This window comes from Dermacentor silvarum, chromosome 11 (assembly GCF_013339745.2).
Source record: "Dermacentor silvarum isolate Dsil-2018 chromosome 11, BIME_Dsil_1.4, whole genome shotgun sequence".
NCBI classification, from domain to species: Eukaryota; Metazoa; Arthropoda; class Arachnida; order Ixodida; family Ixodidae; genus Dermacentor; species Dermacentor silvarum.
This window is the reverse complement of record NC_051164.1, coordinates 43,787,632-43,804,108: the sequence shown is the minus strand read 5'-3', so window position 1 is coordinate 43,804,108 and position 16,477 is coordinate 43,787,632. Positions and strand designations below refer to the sequence as shown.

Sequence of the window (16,477 nt, the reverse complement as noted above, 5' to 3'; positions counted from 1 at the left end):
GTCTACCTGGCAGGTATTGACAAAAAGTCGCGTGCTACCGAAGTGTCCTGGTTAGAAGACATGCAATCTAAAGGAGATAACTGGCCTGGGATGTGCGTCACGAAAGTAGGAGTTGCGAGCTCTTTAAGGGTCGATAATATACAGACACCATATACAGACACCTGTGTCTGTGCCGTAACCAATGAATTTTTGCATGTCTGGTCTCGTCTTCGTTTCTAGCTGTCTCTCAGCGGCGTTTGAATGTATCCGAATTCGACCAATGGCACCTTTGAAGCCATGAGGTGTGTTTCTTGTGTAGAGCTTGGAGATTGGGTCACCATCCCAGTGTAGGGGATGGGATCTCGGGCTCTGGCAGTGATGGTGTGGTCCAAGATGCCCAAGCAGAGTCCGAGACTCACGACGGGAAAAGTAGCTCCCAACCGGGGTCTACAGCGAGGCAAGCCGCGAACCTATCGGCCAAGGCCTTGTTCGGTGCAGCCCCAGTGGCTAGATGGTGGTGCTCCCGAACTTCGCGGGTTTGGCGTCGCAGAAGCTCGGCTGGCGTGGACGGCCATGTCAAATTAGGAGCGGTGGTCGCCGTAACCTTCCCACCATCTAGGGTGAAGCCGACGACGACCCCCGGTGACCCGGCGCCTGCTAGGGGGAAGCCTGCGGGCCTCTCTATCCAGGCTCTGATGGGGGGCGACTGCCAGGTCCAGCTGATGTACTCCACGAGCTCCTGTCGCTGATCAGTGATGGTCGGGCTCACCGCAGGCATACGTGAGCAGGTGGAAAACAGTCATGAAAGCTGTACTCCACTCTGCCCAGGACCGGTACTTGTGACCTTCGTAGCTGTCCCACGCCTCAGCACCATCTCGAAGCCACCCCGCTGCAACTAGCCATATTTTGTTGTCCTGTCAGGCATGGCGAGCGCTGCGCGCGTTCGCTGCTCGCACCCACAGAAGGGGATCATTCCTAAATCCCTAGAACTCCGGTAGTTCCGAGGCTGCCGGCGATGCTAAGATTGCAGGCGGGAAACCGGAGGTGGCCGAAACGATCGAGTTCAGCTGCTGCGAAACCAGCGAGATGGCTTGCATGACGTCCGTCAAGCTGCCGGCTGAGCCACCGTTGACCACGGGGCGCAATACGCGCACACCGAGGCGGCGGCGGCGGCCGCAGTACTCAGGCCAGCCGGACCAGTGGCCAAGGGAGCGTGAACGGCATCCGTAGAGCCAGAGCTGGTGGTGGCCGCGGTACTCACTGTAGCCGGAAGCATTGCCATGGGAGCTTGAACGGCCTTTCCTGGTTGCAGGAGGCACCCAGGACTACGCTTAAGGCCGGAGCACAAGCCTGACCTTTCGTCGACTGCGCCATTGTAAGTAAGAAAACAGAGACAACACCCGTTGGCTGGGTCGGTTGTTTGGTATGGTATGATATTCCTTATCTGATGGTGCATGCCCACTGCGGGGGATTGTCCCAGATTTGGATTGCATTGTTGTTAGGGGGTCGGCTGTGCTATTCTGCGCTTCTTCGTCTTTGCCCGCACCCGCAATTCATGAAAATATGCGTCTCTCTCTTCATGAAAATATGTCACACAGCGGCGGGTAGCCTGCGGGCTGCCGTCATATTTGTTCATTCACATTCCCTGCTTGCTCTTGACCACGTGAACATGTTTGTTATGCACAAGTATTTTCATGCAGATTTTTTCCCTTTCTTCTTTTCTTTATGTTCTCAGCGTTCATGCTGTATAGCCTTCTTGATTATGCCAACAAAGGTGGAGCTCTTCTCCGAGGACACTATAGACAGAATTCCTGCTTTCAATACTCACGCTCTCAATCGCCATTCATATCGTCATCGCGCACATGCGGCTGTTTACTTCTGCTACCAGGACACTCCTTTTCCCCACTCACACTCCTCTTCTCGATCTTTTCTCTTTGTATTTCTGGCCCTGGTTTCATCATACCTTCTCTAGTCCTTGCTTTACAGTCCTACGATCGACGAGCACAGCCACGCCGCTTCGACAACTTGCATCAGCCGACTTGCCACCAAGCTGAACCTGCCCGGGCTCTGTTCATGGCGCAGCAGCCCGACGACTCGGATCATCTTTTTTTTTTTTCTTTTAGATGCGAGAGCATCTTATGCTCGCGGCAGTGTCTGTTCTGCGGCGGCCGCCCCCATACTGCCCATGCGCAACTCTCCCTCATTCTCCTCTCCTACGCAAGTGTGCGCTCTCCTCGTCCCCTCTCCCCCTCTCCGCCACAGGTGCGGCGCGGCAAATCATTGCATAGAACTCTCTCTCTCACTCTCTCCCTCTCTCTCTAAGGGTACGGCAGTAGGCGGCGCAAGTGTCGCGGCGCAGTTTAAAGCGGGCGTTCGCTGTGCTTCCATAATTATCTCTCTGTGCAACGATGTGTGAAACGCCATGAACAACGTCAACGACGGCGCTAGTTGCAGCGGCAGCGCCACCGCCGCGGAGCAGAGGAAGGCTCGGGAAGCCGAACGTAAACGTCAGCGTCGGCAAGTGGACCCCGAACTTCGGGCCAGGGAAGCCGAACGTAAACGTCAACGTCGGCAGGAAACTTCTACGGAAGCAGCACGGGCTCGGCACGCCGAAGTGGAACGTCAGCATTATCAAGCCGACCCCGAACTCCGGGCTCGGAAAGTCGAAGCGCAACGGCAGCGTCGAGCGGCAGCTCCCGATCCCGAAGCTACGAGGCAACGCGAGTCTGCGGCCGCAGCAGCAACCCGTTCGAGGCCATTACAACGCCCGGGCTTCGACGGTGCTGACGCGCGGTTGTTAGCAAATTTCAAACTCGTCTTCGCAAATTTCAAACTCGACCCTCTGCAGCAAGACCCATTGACGCTACGCTTCACCGACCACAAAGGGCCATCGTCTTCAAGATACCACGCGCCCCGACGCTAGTAATCACGTACGATCTCTAAATAAAGACGCAACAACCCCGTACAAACGTCTCCTCTCTTCTCAATACATTCTCTCACTCTAACTTTCATTGGGTTGTGTTGCCAAGTGAAACGAAACGGAAACTCGATGCGCACCCCCCGCGATGCTTTCGCATCCCACCATGGTTGCCGGTAGGATAAAATGATGTGATTTTTTTCATCCTTTCTTCCGTTTGCTTACTCTTCTATCTTTCTTCCCTTTTCCTTATTTTTTACACCTTTAGAGCTTTCATTTTCTTAATAAATCAACCGGACGGAATGTCGCCACGAGGCATAATTTGATGGAGATCTTCCATACCTCTGCCACCATGTGTTTATTGTATGTTTTACTTCTACATTTGAATTTCGGCTCCTCGGTTTTTTTTAACAGTGGAGCTGTTTAGGCCAGGCGTAATGCCTGCTGAATAATAAAAAAATCACAGCATATCCACGAAGTGAATGATGATGAGTGAGCGAAGCACCGGGGGATCATTCTGGTAATCCACACCTACGAACGAGAGATAAAGAGGGCGCGCGTCGGAAACGAACGCCCTTGTGCAATGCAGTGCCCCTAGCTACGGTCGAGAAAGTAAGAGAGCGCGCGGCGGGAACGAGAGAAAGAGAACGCACGTCGGGAACGAACGCCCTTGTGCAATGCAGCGCCCCTAGCTACGGACGAGAAAGAGAGCGCGCGTCGGGAACGAGAGAAAGAGAACGCGCGTCGGGAACGAACGACCTTGTGCACCGCAGCGCCCCTAGCTACGGACGAGAAAGAAAGAGAGCGCGCGGCGGGAACGAGAGAAAGAGAACGCGCGTCGGGAACGAACGCCCTTGTGCACCGCAGCGCCCCTAGCTACGGACGAGAAAGAAAGAGAGCGCGCGTCGGGAACGAGAGAAAGAGAAAGCGCGTCGGGAACGAACGCCCTTGTGCACCGCAGCGCCCCTAGCTACGGACGAGAAAGAAAGAGAGCGCGCGTCGGGAACGAGAGAAAGAGAAAGCGCGTCGGGAACGAACGCCCTTGTGCACCGCAGCGCCCCTAGCTACGGACGAGAAAGAAAGAGAGCGCGCGTCGGGAACGAGCGAAAGAGAACGCGCGTCGGGAACGAACGCCCTTGTGCACCGCAGCGCCCCTAGCTACGGACGAGAAAGAAAGAGAGCGCGCGTCGGGAACGAGAGAAAGAGAAAGCGCGTCGGGAACGAACGCCCTTGTGCACCGCAGCGCCCCTAGCTACGGACGAGAAAGTAAGAGAGCGCGTGGCGGGAACGAGAGAAAGAGAACGCGCGTCGGGAACGAACGCCCTCGTGCACCGCAGCGCCCCTAGCTACGGACGAGAAAGTAAGAGAGCGCGCGTCGGGAACGAGAGAAAGAGAACGCGCGTCGGGAACGAACGCCCTTGTGCACCGCAGCGCCCCTAGCTACGGACGAGAAAGAAAGAGAGCGCGCGGCGGGAACGAGAGAAAGAGAACGCGCGTCGGGAACGAGAGAAAGAGAACGCGCGTCGGGAACGAACGCCCTTGTGCACCGCAGCGCCCCTATCTACGGACGAGAAAGTAAGAGAGCGCGCGTCGGGAACGAGAGAAAGAGAACGCGCGTCGGGAACGAACGCCCTTGTGCACCGCAGCGCCCCTAGCTACGGACGAGAAAGAAAGAGAGCGCGCGTCGGGAACGAGAGAGCGCGCGTCGGGAACAACGGTTCCCCTTGTGCAATGCAGCGCCCCCAGCTACGGACGAGAAAGAGCGCGCGGCGGGAACGAGAGAAAGAGAACGCGCGTCGGGAACGAACGCCCTTGTGCACCGCAGCGCACCTAGCTACGGACGAGAAAGAAAGAGAGCGCGCGTCGGGAACGAGAGAAAGAGAACGCGCGTCGGGAACGAACGCCCTTGTGCACCGCAGCGCCCCTAGCTACGGACGAGAAAGAAAGAGAGCGCGCGTCGGGAACGAGAGAAAGAGAGCGCGCGTCGGGAACAACGGTTCCCCTTGTGCAATGCAGCGCCCCCAGCTACGGACGAGAAAGAGCGCGCGGCGGGAACGAGAGAAAGAGAACGCGCGTCGGGAACGAACGCCCTTGTGCACCGCAGCGCACCTAGCTACGGACGAGAAAGAAAGAGAGCGCGCGTCGGGAACGAGAGAAAGAGAACGCGCGTCGGGAACGAACGCCCTTGTGCACCGCAGCGCACCTAGCTACGGACGAGAGAGAAAAACGCCGGAAGCGTTCTCCGGAAGCCGGACGCTGGCTTCCGGAAGCGGAAGTCGGCTTCCGGTTATACTATACATATATTTATATATGTATATATGCGTATACATACATACATAGCGGTCTCCATGCCAACCAGAGCTACGGACTTACTCCATCTAGTGAACACTTCATAAAACTACAGGTGGCTACATACGGAGGAAGGACAGACCCACGCCCTAAGGAGCTTCGCCCCTAAAAAAAACACCGCATATCCACGGGGTGAATGATGATGAGTGGGCAAAGCTCCGGAGGCAATCATCGGTAAACCGTGAATCTTCCGTGTCATTCGCCCAGTCTCGCCGCACTAAATCGAACGATTGACTTCCACCAATGGCACGCGCCATATGTGACGTCATTCCTATTTTATTACAGCGCCCTTCATTATAATTGCACCATCTCCCGCTTAAGGGGACGCTAGCACAAACGCGTTAGAAACGTGCAGTACTCTCGAGTAAGGGGGAGAAGCCACAGCGTCTTACGCAGCCGTTTACACATGCCGGAACGTGCACCGCGTTTGCCGACGCCATCACATGACTGCTGAGAGAGTATAAACCCGTGTTCATAAACGCTCCTCGACTTGAACTTGACTTGCCACCGCCTTCAACGCGTTTCGAACGCGCTGCCCAAGGCGGTGGCAAGTCAACTTCAAGTCGAGGAGCGTTTATGAATACGGGGGTAAGGCGGAGAGGCCACAGCGTCTTACACCAGCTTCTTACACGGGCCGTAGCGCGCTAGCACAAACGCGTTAGAAACGCGCAGTCTTTCGTTAATGTTGGGTATTTATTGTGATCGTGGTGCGTGTGTCCATGTGCGCTTCGTGGCCTAGTGATTAGCGCCGCGCGTTCGGAAGCGAGGGGTCCCTGGTTCGATTCCGCGCTACGGACACAACTATCGGAATTTTTTTTTCATAAAAGTAGACATGGCTACCTACTACTACGACGACAACTACTACGACGAGTACTACTACTACTACTACATACTACAGAGGAGGGACAGACCCACACCCTAAGGAGCTTCGCCCCTAAAAACTCGCCGAGCGATGAGTCACCTGGGTTGCCTTGCAACCTCCTCGCGGAGCGGCGTGTGCTTCGTCTCGTCTCCGTGCCGTGCACATGTTGCCTTGCCATGGGACGTTAAGTAGAGGGAAGGAGAGCATACGCGCACGGCGCGCTTTGTTCGGGAGAGAGAAAGATAAAATGAGAACGAGAGAGGGAGAAAGAAACTGTAGTAGCACCAACGAGGCAACGAGAAGTGATGCTGCCGACGCCGTTCGCGTTTAACCGTTTCTCCGCGTTCGCGCCGAACGTGCGCGGTGTCCGTGACTGCAGCAGGCGCCTCTAGCGTCGAATGGGCAGGTTTCGACTAAAGTACCTAGATATTTTTTTGCTTTCTTTATGTAGCGACAAGCTTTGAAGCACCGCCGAGGAATCTCATTGGTCGGCGCTCATTTCGGCGGCCATGTTCTTCCTAACGCTGTTCCCCGCAGTCACTTACATGCTGCTGCGAGCAAACTTGAGGGCAGGCTGAAGACGCATTATGTTCCTTTGTGTGTTTATCTTTTTTTTTTTCTTTTCCTTGTGCGAAGGACTTTCTGCGGTCGTCGCGACCGCAGCTAGAAACGCGGCAGGCGTCGTATTGCGCGACCGCAATACAACGCGGTAGGCGTCGCCGTCAATACAAATTTCGCGTTCGGCCTCAGCAGCGCAGTACAAAGCCGCTTTTAGGTTCGTATCTGGTTGTCTGGCCCCATGCCTGAAGCGTCTATTTCACTTGTGTGGTGCAGCAGCGGCCGTTGACAGTCGAATTCTATCTACGCAGATACGCCGCTTCAGGAGATTACGAAGAACATGGCGACCGACGGAGGTAGATGTCGCTACTTAAAAAAGAGCCGGAAATCTTGGGACTTTAGTTTCGACCAGCCTCGTCCCGGCAAGTGTGGAGCCGCAGCTTGGCCGTGACATCACCGGGAAGATAAAGCTCGGAGCCGCCGCGATGGCGGCAGAGTTCTCGTTGACTCTGTGGCGAGTACATGTGCCCTTGACATGGGACGACCAAAAAAGATCTGCACACCCGAAGAAGAAACCACTAATGTTGAAGCGCATCGCGGCCAAGCAAGAATATGCCCACCGGCGGTGAGCCGATTCGGAATACCGTGCTTAACAGCACTTAGCATTTCCTAGCAAAACTTAGCCTAGCCTAGTAAAACCTGGAAGAAAAGCTAAGTCGATCACCAACTCCGCTGTTTACTGCAGCCTTGCACCACTACTACAAGCTTCCCAATATTTTTTTTTTCATTTATACACAATTGGCTTTCTTACTAAATTACCTTTTGGGTTTTCGACCCCTTTTCATTCCTGTGCACTTTAATACAGTCTGCACGGTGTCTTCTTTATGTTGACATAACTAAATGTAGTTTGTGCATGAATGTGGATCGTCTTCCACATGGAGAATCTGCTTGCATTCCACATAGCAGAATGTTCTCATTGCGGTAGTGCTGATTATAGAAATGTAGCGTAAGATACAATGGACAAATACCGGTTATCCCAGGTTGATTTTGCGTTGAAGCCATCGACTTGCAAGACAAGGAATGGAGCCGTTGTTACCTTTGACACGCCGGCAAAATCTGACCTGGTTATACGACATTTTCAAAGAGCTGATTCGTTCTTTCAACGACAGTCACCACGGCAACAAAGTGACTTTAACGTTTCGGCCGCGCCTGCCGCATTCCGACAGAAATGTTGTGTAATTTTTTTCAGTTCGCGTTAGATAACTCCATGTGGCCACAATTAACCCGTAGCTCTCCATTACTGCGTCCCTCATAAACCACAGCAGTTTCCGGGCGCTAAGTCCCACAGTTTAAATTATTTAACCACGCTTCCCTTTTATTCATCCCTTCATTCCTTTAACCTCGACTGCACTGCAGGTATGGTCACGGTAGCTATTGTCGCAACGTCACATGCACTTGGCAGGTAAGATATGTGAAAACAAGCTAGTGTGTGCAAAGAAGTGAAGCTTCCAATATTTCCAATGCATGTTGCGGTAAACTCACGCGCGCGGATAGCGACATCCCTTGCTGCTTCAAAATAAACATTGAACCAATAACTACAATGGAGCAGCATAAAGGGCTCGGTTCGAGATCATTCGTCTCGTACTCACAAACATTATATATGTCTGTCTTATGGACAGGGCATTCCTGTTGGGGCCAGCGGAGGTGAATGGAAATATTTGTCGCTTCAACTAACTTAGACGCGTCGGCCAAATCCCGCCCGCTTATTCGATGTTCGCAGAATAGCGGAGCCGTATTGCCGTTGTACCGTCGAGGCAGCGCAAAAGTACCACAGTGCAACCTTGAAGCAAGTGCCTTTAATAATAGTTGCAGGTGTGCATGTTGATGGCGGTTCAGGCTTAACTGAACCTGGTGAAAGAGGTTGGAAGTTTTTCAGACAAAGCCAAGTTCCCGGTTAAAGAGCGACTGCAGCGAACAATCCTCAGCGTAGCAAATAAAAACAAAACATTGAACAACAATCACTTGGCGACACAGTTCTTTTTGCGCAGCTCCCATGATCCGTTTTCTTACCAAGTTTAGCCTTTCCGCCCCACAAGACAGCTGTTGAAAGCGGATTCGTATTCGGCTACTCATTTAAATAAACCTTTTCTATTACCAACAACTTAAGCCCTTAAACACAAACTATATATATATATATACCACTCACGATTGCCGACGTTGACCGATCGACATAAAACGACCCCCTTGAAAGCACAAATGCATCTACAAATATCTATATAGTCCTCAACGCCAGCGTAGTGATGTGGTGTAGTGCACATGGTTAGCGTGTTCCGTTTTCACGTGATGTAGCCGGGTTAGATTTCCAGTGTTCGTATCTTTCTGCAATGTGCGTTTTCATGCTTGTGTGCTGTGTGGTATATATTTCCTACAATGTGGTTCGATGTTGTGTGTATGAAACCGCACGCAAAGCTACTCTGGGCGCCACCTGTCTATAAATAAATGATTTTTGTCATAACAAATGCCCCATGGGCCGCATAATCTTGAGCCACATAATATTTGAGCCACTTAGTAAGCCGGCGAGATTATATCTGAAATACCGCATAAAGATATGGCGTCATGCGTGCCGTTTTCCAAGCGGCCTTACTCTGTGTTTAAATGCGCTCCGCATACGCAAGAGCCGCATACGCAGTAGGCCACTTGCAGTGAGTCATATGCGTTGTTTTAAGCCGATATTGACTATGAGTGTACTTACTATAATACATAAAGCGAAAATAAATATTACGCTTAAGTTGCCGTATTCGAATACTTCGAGGTAATTACAGCTGCTTCAAGTAAGTTTGCATAGATATTTTATGAAAGGTCAGACATTTTGCTAGCACAGACCCATGGTTTTTGCCGAGCAAAAACATCAATCAGCTAAAGACACATTTGTTTTAGTGTACGCTACATCATAATCATTTACTGTTAGTAAAATATTTTCAATTAGTGTTACACATATTTGAAGTCGCACCTGTTTACCCAACAAGAATACAGTGAGATTCTCACCCGAAGCGTTTCATTGTTGGCCGCTTTGTATTTTTGTTCCAAGCATGAAGCGTTGTTTCTAAACGTTCGCGGGAATTGGTTTGACACAAGTGTTTTATACTCTTGCTGTATACGGCTCATACCTAGAGCGAAGAATAAAAACGTCACAAACTGTGAGGTATACATGAATGGGCTGATTTAAACGTTGATATATATGGTAAAGCTCAACAATGAATTGAAGACATTAAACAAGCTGTATTTTGAAATAACTGAACCTTCAAATATTTCATTATGTTTTATATAGTTTTTAACATAACACAAGCAGCAATATTTCCATCACCTGTAGTGTTTGTGATATCGTTAACTCATTCCTGAACAGGAATGAGAGGGAGTCTGGCATAACTAGTATACAGTATAACAACGATACGTATGACAGCCCATTAGAGATTGCTGAGGCCTTCAGTAATAACTTTTTTCACACTGATGTCATCGATATTCAGAATGCTTCAGACAGGGTCGTTCCCCTCGAGAGGCAGACTGAGCCTTTATTCACCAGAGGTAGAGCCGCAATGTCCGGATTGTGGCGAATCTTACTGCTCGCTAGCCCACATGCTATGGCAATGCTCCGCGTTAAGCGGCACCATGTTCCGTAAAGAAGAAGACTGGGAGGACGCCCTGCGAAGCGACGACCACCAGACCCAGCTCCGGGCTGTCCAGAGGGCTCACGAAAGGGCGGAGGCTCCCGGGCTTCCCGTCCCAACGTGGGTGCGGCCCGCGACCCCTGCCGACCACTAAACAAAAGTGGGTGGGGAGGGGTTCCTCAGGACTCATTAAAGTTATTTCCTCCCGCACTGATGTCATCCCCAGTGCTGACTATCAACTTCCCCTTTCTCGTCTGCCGCAATCTTTCTTCTTATTTCCGAACACATCTCATGAAGTTCATGATGTCATTCGCAACCTGAAATCCACAAGAGCTGGTCTTGATGGTATTCACCCCGACCACATAAAAGCGATTGCGCTTGCTGTTTCTGATATTCTGTCAACCATTATCAACCTAGCTTTCAAACCTGGCATCCTTCCTGTAGGACTGAAAAGTGGTAAAATCGTTCCCGTTTTTAAAAAAGGCGTCCGCAGGCTAATAGCCAACTATCGGCGCACTTGCATACTACCTTTTTTCAGTAAAATGTTTGAAAAATTACTTGAGATTACGAAATACCTGAATAAATTCCAGGTTCTATCACCTTCCCAATTTGGTTTTCGTGAAGCATATTCCACTGACCTCGCTTTGTTATCGTTAACCGAAAAGCTGAAGAAAGCAATCGATGGGGGCCACTACGCAGGTTCTGTATTTATAGATTTCACCAAAGCATTCGACCCTATCAACCAACACATTCTTTTTATAAAGCTTGACGCAATGGGCATAACTGGTCCCGCACTTTCATTAATAAAGAATTGCTTACTCCACAGATGTGAGGTTGGTAGTCTGTTAGGTTATAAATCTAGACCTAAAGTAACTAATGTAGGAGTACCCCAAGGTTCTATTTCATGCACACTTCTTTTCATAATTTATATAAATGATCTGCCAACTTCTCTTACTCCTTCAGAATGCTTACTATACGCCGATGACACAACAATTGTTAACACTGATAAATGCCTCCAATCTCTGGCATATAAATTAAACAATGACCTGACAAGCTTGGCGGCTTGGTGCTTCCATAATAAATTTCAAATTAATCCTACTAAAATGAAGTTTGTTGTCTTTCATTCTCACCAATGTGTACATAATTATTATCCACCAGTATTCTTAAATCAATTTGTAATTGAAGCAGAAGAAGAGGGTACTTTTTTGGGAATTAAACTGGACCGTCACTTGAAATTTCACTCGCATGTTGCTTACCTGCGAAAAAGAAATGGCTTACGGCATACGTGTTTTAATTCAATCCCTTGGTATATTTTCCCAGCCTACAGTACTTTCGTTATACTACGCTTTTATTCATTCCCATATTAATTACTGTATGACTTCTTGGGGCAATATGTACAGCAGCAATATGTCTTATCTCCCTTCAAACTATACAAAACCAATCCATTAGAATACTTACCCGAAGTCCTTATCGCAGTAACAGGAAAGCACTCCTACATGCCAGCAACATCCTAACGGTCGATAACACTTTCAAATGCAAGATAGGTATATTGTTCTTCAAGCAAATTAATAATAAGGTTCCTCTGTTCATCATCCCTCAATCCAGCCTAGCAAATACTAACGTGACTAGGTTTGCACGTAATCAGAATTTTATTTTATCTTCAGTACATACCAAGGTATGAGCAAAAAAACAGCCTACTTCACCGGAGTACGTCTCTGGAATACATATTACCGGCAATCAAAATCTCACAATCAGTTGGCAAATTCAAAAATGAACTGAAAACTTTCCTCACAACCATGTCATATTCTGCGTCATTGTGGTTACCTCTTTTTGTTTCCTTTTGTTGTCCCGCTCCCTATCATACCAACCTGTTCACAACATTTTGTCGATAAAACATCTCATCAGGGGTAAAACAACCCCTCATTGCTGCATACATTGCTGAAAATACATGCGACTTCTTTTTGTTTTCTTTTTTTATTTTCACTACTTTTCACCCTGTAACCCTGTAGATGTGTTGAATTACGATTTATTTCTTATTCTGTCTAATTATTGCTGTTGTTTTCAGGTTTGTTTTTTTGCTGTTCTGTTTTTTCTCAAATTCTTTGTTTTGCCTGCGATCATTATTATTGCTTGTTTTCGCTACTGCTGTTTGCTGCCTTAATAAATTTTGGTACATTAACTACTGCAGGAGGTCCCGATTCAGTCTCTGACTATGGGATCTCCATCTGTATGCACAAAGTTTGTAATTCATTTAATGCCCAAATAGAACCACTGATCACTCTGACACTGTGTAACTCTATTGTAGTAGGGTTGAGCGGGTGCAGGTACATTAGCGGCTACTAGGTTTTATTAAACATTACGATTTTTATGTAAACTAGTAAGCCATTTTAAAACCAGCATGCTTAGGAAGACGTACAATAAACGACGCGATTTTAATCAAACGTTTCATCAAGTAGCAGATTCACGGCAGACGGCAACAAATGGGGAGGTTAGAGCACGAATGTTTGTGGTTGTAGAGGTCACGTGGATGTGGCTGAATTAAGAAAATTGATGAACAACCTCACGCCTGAAGCAGGTGGAGGATAATTTGTCCACTTGTGATGGAAGCCTATGAGCCACAATGATGAATGGTCGCATCGTGCAGGATGAAGGTGTCGGATTAGGTTGTAGGAGCGCACATGGTGGGGGCCGCGGTATTGCCACCGAAGCCTCGGGTTATGGTCAAGTTTACTTAAGAATGCGCGTTCATGGTAAATTATGGCCCCAGCTGTGGACCGGGAAATTAGCGCACAATTACTGGCAATGGCGAGTACAACTGAAAAATGAAAGTATTTATACTGCATACAAAAAGTAAAAAAGCTTGATTTTTGTCATGCCCATTGGCGAATACCTCTTCTGCTTCTGTGGCATTGTGGAGCATTAATCAAGTGGAATCGGATTGGTTGTAGCATAAGAAGAATGAGGCTACATTGACTTTACCATCGATGCTGAAGGTAGAACCCAGCTCGCGAGCAATTGTACCGCCGATGCCACCATAATTCAATGAGCTGAAATAGAAGAAAGCGTGTTTGTGTCAGTATCTTCTACTGGACTACAGCATCGTTCTACGCGTGAAGGGAGGCTGTTGTAGCCTAGCGCACCATGGTTACGCCTCTGTCCTGTGCTGGATTAGTATTTGGCAGCACACACACTCCCACACACACACGCACACACACACACACACACACACATATATATATATATATATATATATATATATATATATAGGTGGGGTGATGAAGTTAGGAACTTCATCAACTCCAACTTGCACCTGAAAAGTTCCTAACTTCATCACCCCACCTAGTTTTCTACTCTTTTCGACTGCGCTCCCCTTCTCTTCGTATCCATTCTGTAATTCTAATGGTCCACCGTTTATCCACCCTACGCATTAGATGGCCTGCCCAGCTCCATTTTTTCCACTTAATGTCAACTAGAATATTGGTTATCCCCATATGTTCTCTGATCCACACCGCTCTCTTCCTGTCTCATAACGTTAGGCCTAACATTTTTCGTTCCATCGCTCTTTGTGCGCTCCTTAACTAGTTCTCGAGCTTCTTTTTTAACCTCCAAGTTTCTGCCCCATATGTTAGCACCGGAAGAATGCAATTATTGTACACTTTTCTTTTCAACGACAGCAGTAAGCTCCCTGTCAGGATTTGGCAATGCCTGCCATATGCACTCCAACCCAATTTTATTCTTCTGTAAATTTCTTTCTCATGATCAGGGTCTCCTGTGTGTAAACTGACCCAGATAAGCGTACTTCTTTACAGACTCTTGAGGCTGACTGGCGATCCTGAATTCTTGTTTCCTTGCCAGGCTATTGAACATTATCTTTGTCTTCTGCATAATAATCTTTAACGCCACTCTTACACTTTCTAGGTTAAGGACCTCAATCAGTTGCTGTAATTAATCCCCATTTTTGCTGACTAGGACAATGTCATCTGCAAACCGAAGGTTGCTGAGATATTCGCCGCTGATCCTCACCCCCACGCCTTCCCAGTCTCAGAGCTTGAATACTTCTTCTAAGCATGCAGTGAATAGCATTGGAGCGATCGTGTCTCCTTGCCAGCATACACACGCATGTATATATATATATATATATATATATATATATACATGCCGGGTGTTCAAAATTAAGCTTTACTGAATGGTTCAAAATCGCCTGTGGCAAGTAGCGCAATTCTTATCGTTAAGCTGGGTGATTCGCAGAGGCGGATATTAGTAGCACCGGAAATCGCAACACATATTGAACTAATTAACACAACTTGACTTAATTACTTTAGGGCACATATTGCAATTTACAAATTGTAGCCGCTGAGTTTACCAGACGCATCCACTTGAAATTAATTTCTAGGATGACACTCGTTTCAAAATATTTTTTCCCAAAGTATAGGGCGAAATACATGGGCGGTCCAGTTTCTTTTTGTGCTTCAATGTATAAAACAGCGTTTTGGTAAAAAAGTAAGTGGAACAAGAATGCATTTTTACGGTGAGTTTGATGGCGCATATATTCAAACTGGTGTCATTCTGGAAATTCGTTTCAAGTGGATACGCCTTACAAGCTCACCGGCTACAATTCGTAAATTACAATATGTTTCGTAAAGTATTTAACTAATGCATTAATTTGTGATTTTTTGTTAATTAGTGCAATATGTGTTCCGATTTCCCGTGCTACTAATGTCAGCCTCATCAAATAACCCAGCTCAATGATAATATATATGATCATGATGATAATATCATAATGATAATAGGATAATGATAGGTGTTTTCTAAAAATTCCGTAATACATAAAAATGAACATCCTGTATATACACACAACTACGAACTATCAGGCATCAAGATTTAAAGAAAGATGAGTCGCAAGCCTGCTCGGCACACGCAGCACAGTCACAGCGTAAGCTGTAGCAGCGGCTCCATAGGAGCTCTATTTTCGGCACCACTCACTTCAGGGTCTTCGTGGCGAACTCTTTTCGCGTTGTTTTCACGAGAACAATCTACACTATCCGACCGGAGTCAACGGCGACCTGCGGTTTGTGCTTCTCTCTGCAGAGTGCTCTGCTGAGCCCGATGTTGCCTGGTTGCAGCCGCGCGCGTAGCTTTAGGATTCGTTTCGTCATCAGGGGTTCGTACTTTGCGAGGAGGCGCCATTACGTGTATCGAAGAGTATACACATTTATCCAGAATACGTGGCGCACATGTCACATCCCTTGACCCACGGCACGGTACGTTGATGTTGATGATGATGATAGTTTATTGGCACCCCCTTACGAAACGGGGTGATGAAAAATATTCACCCAGCCTGCTTAGGTTAACCAGGCCAGGCTACATGGTGCATGCAACTGCTATATGCTATTGCTACATATCGGGTCACCAGGTGGAATATAAGAGAACTGCAATGCAAAGTTTGAACGTATCAACGCTACGCGGCACGCATGGGACATCGCGTGTCTTTTTCTTTCTGGGGTTTTACGTGCCAAAACCAGTTCTGATTATGAGGCACGCCGTAGTGGAAGGTACCGGATGAATTTCGACCACCTGGGGTTCTTTAAGACATCGCGTGTCAAATGACCCGATACAATGCTAATGATGATGATGATGATGATTTAATGGCATCCCCTTTTACGGTGAGAATCCGTAACCTAGCCGGCTTGAATTAATGAGATATGCCATGCATGTTTTTCAATACAGCATTATTTACACCATTGAAACCGGCCCCTTTATCCCCTTTATCCTTAAAGTTATTTTTCTTCTTTAAACCTTCTCTAACTACCTCGTAACTTCTCTAACTACATGTGCATCTGCTACATGGCGTTCCATCTGGTGTAATAATATGCAACTGCAATGCGAAGTGTGCATGGGTCGAGGCTACCTGCGCACATCTCTCACAGTGCAAGATGCTAATGATGATGATTTATTGGCATCCAGTTGCAAATGCGGCGGTGACTTAGTCAACTATCCAGCTTGGTTTAATATATATATATATATATATATATATATATATATATATATATATATATTGTGCAGTAGCGCGCTGTGTTAAAAAGGCGACCTGCTGCTATTCCTCTTGATCAGGGTTGTGCGACCTCTATTTTTGTAGTTGCCTGACAA

At 48.0% G+C, this 16,477-nt stretch overlaps 1 protein-coding gene across 3 annotated transcripts in view; it reads right to left on the bottom strand.

The window, feature by feature from the left end:
- Positions 1–16,477, bottom strand: part of LOC119433754 (neprilysin-1-like) — a 293,006-nt gene that overhangs the window by 256,417 nt on the left and 20,112 nt on the right. For 2 of the 3 annotated variants that reach the window (XM_049659299.1, XM_049659298.1), the window contains exons 6-7: positions 13,310–13,377; positions 9,711–9,832 (exon numbers count right to left, since the gene is read on the bottom strand). In XM_049659299.1, coding sequence (XP_049515256.1) covers positions 9,711–9,832; positions 13,310–13,377 — 190 coding nt within the window. The remainder of the gene's footprint in view (positions 1–9,710; positions 9,833–13,309; positions 13,378–16,477) is intronic. The other variant, XM_049659297.1, reaches the window with a different exon arrangement.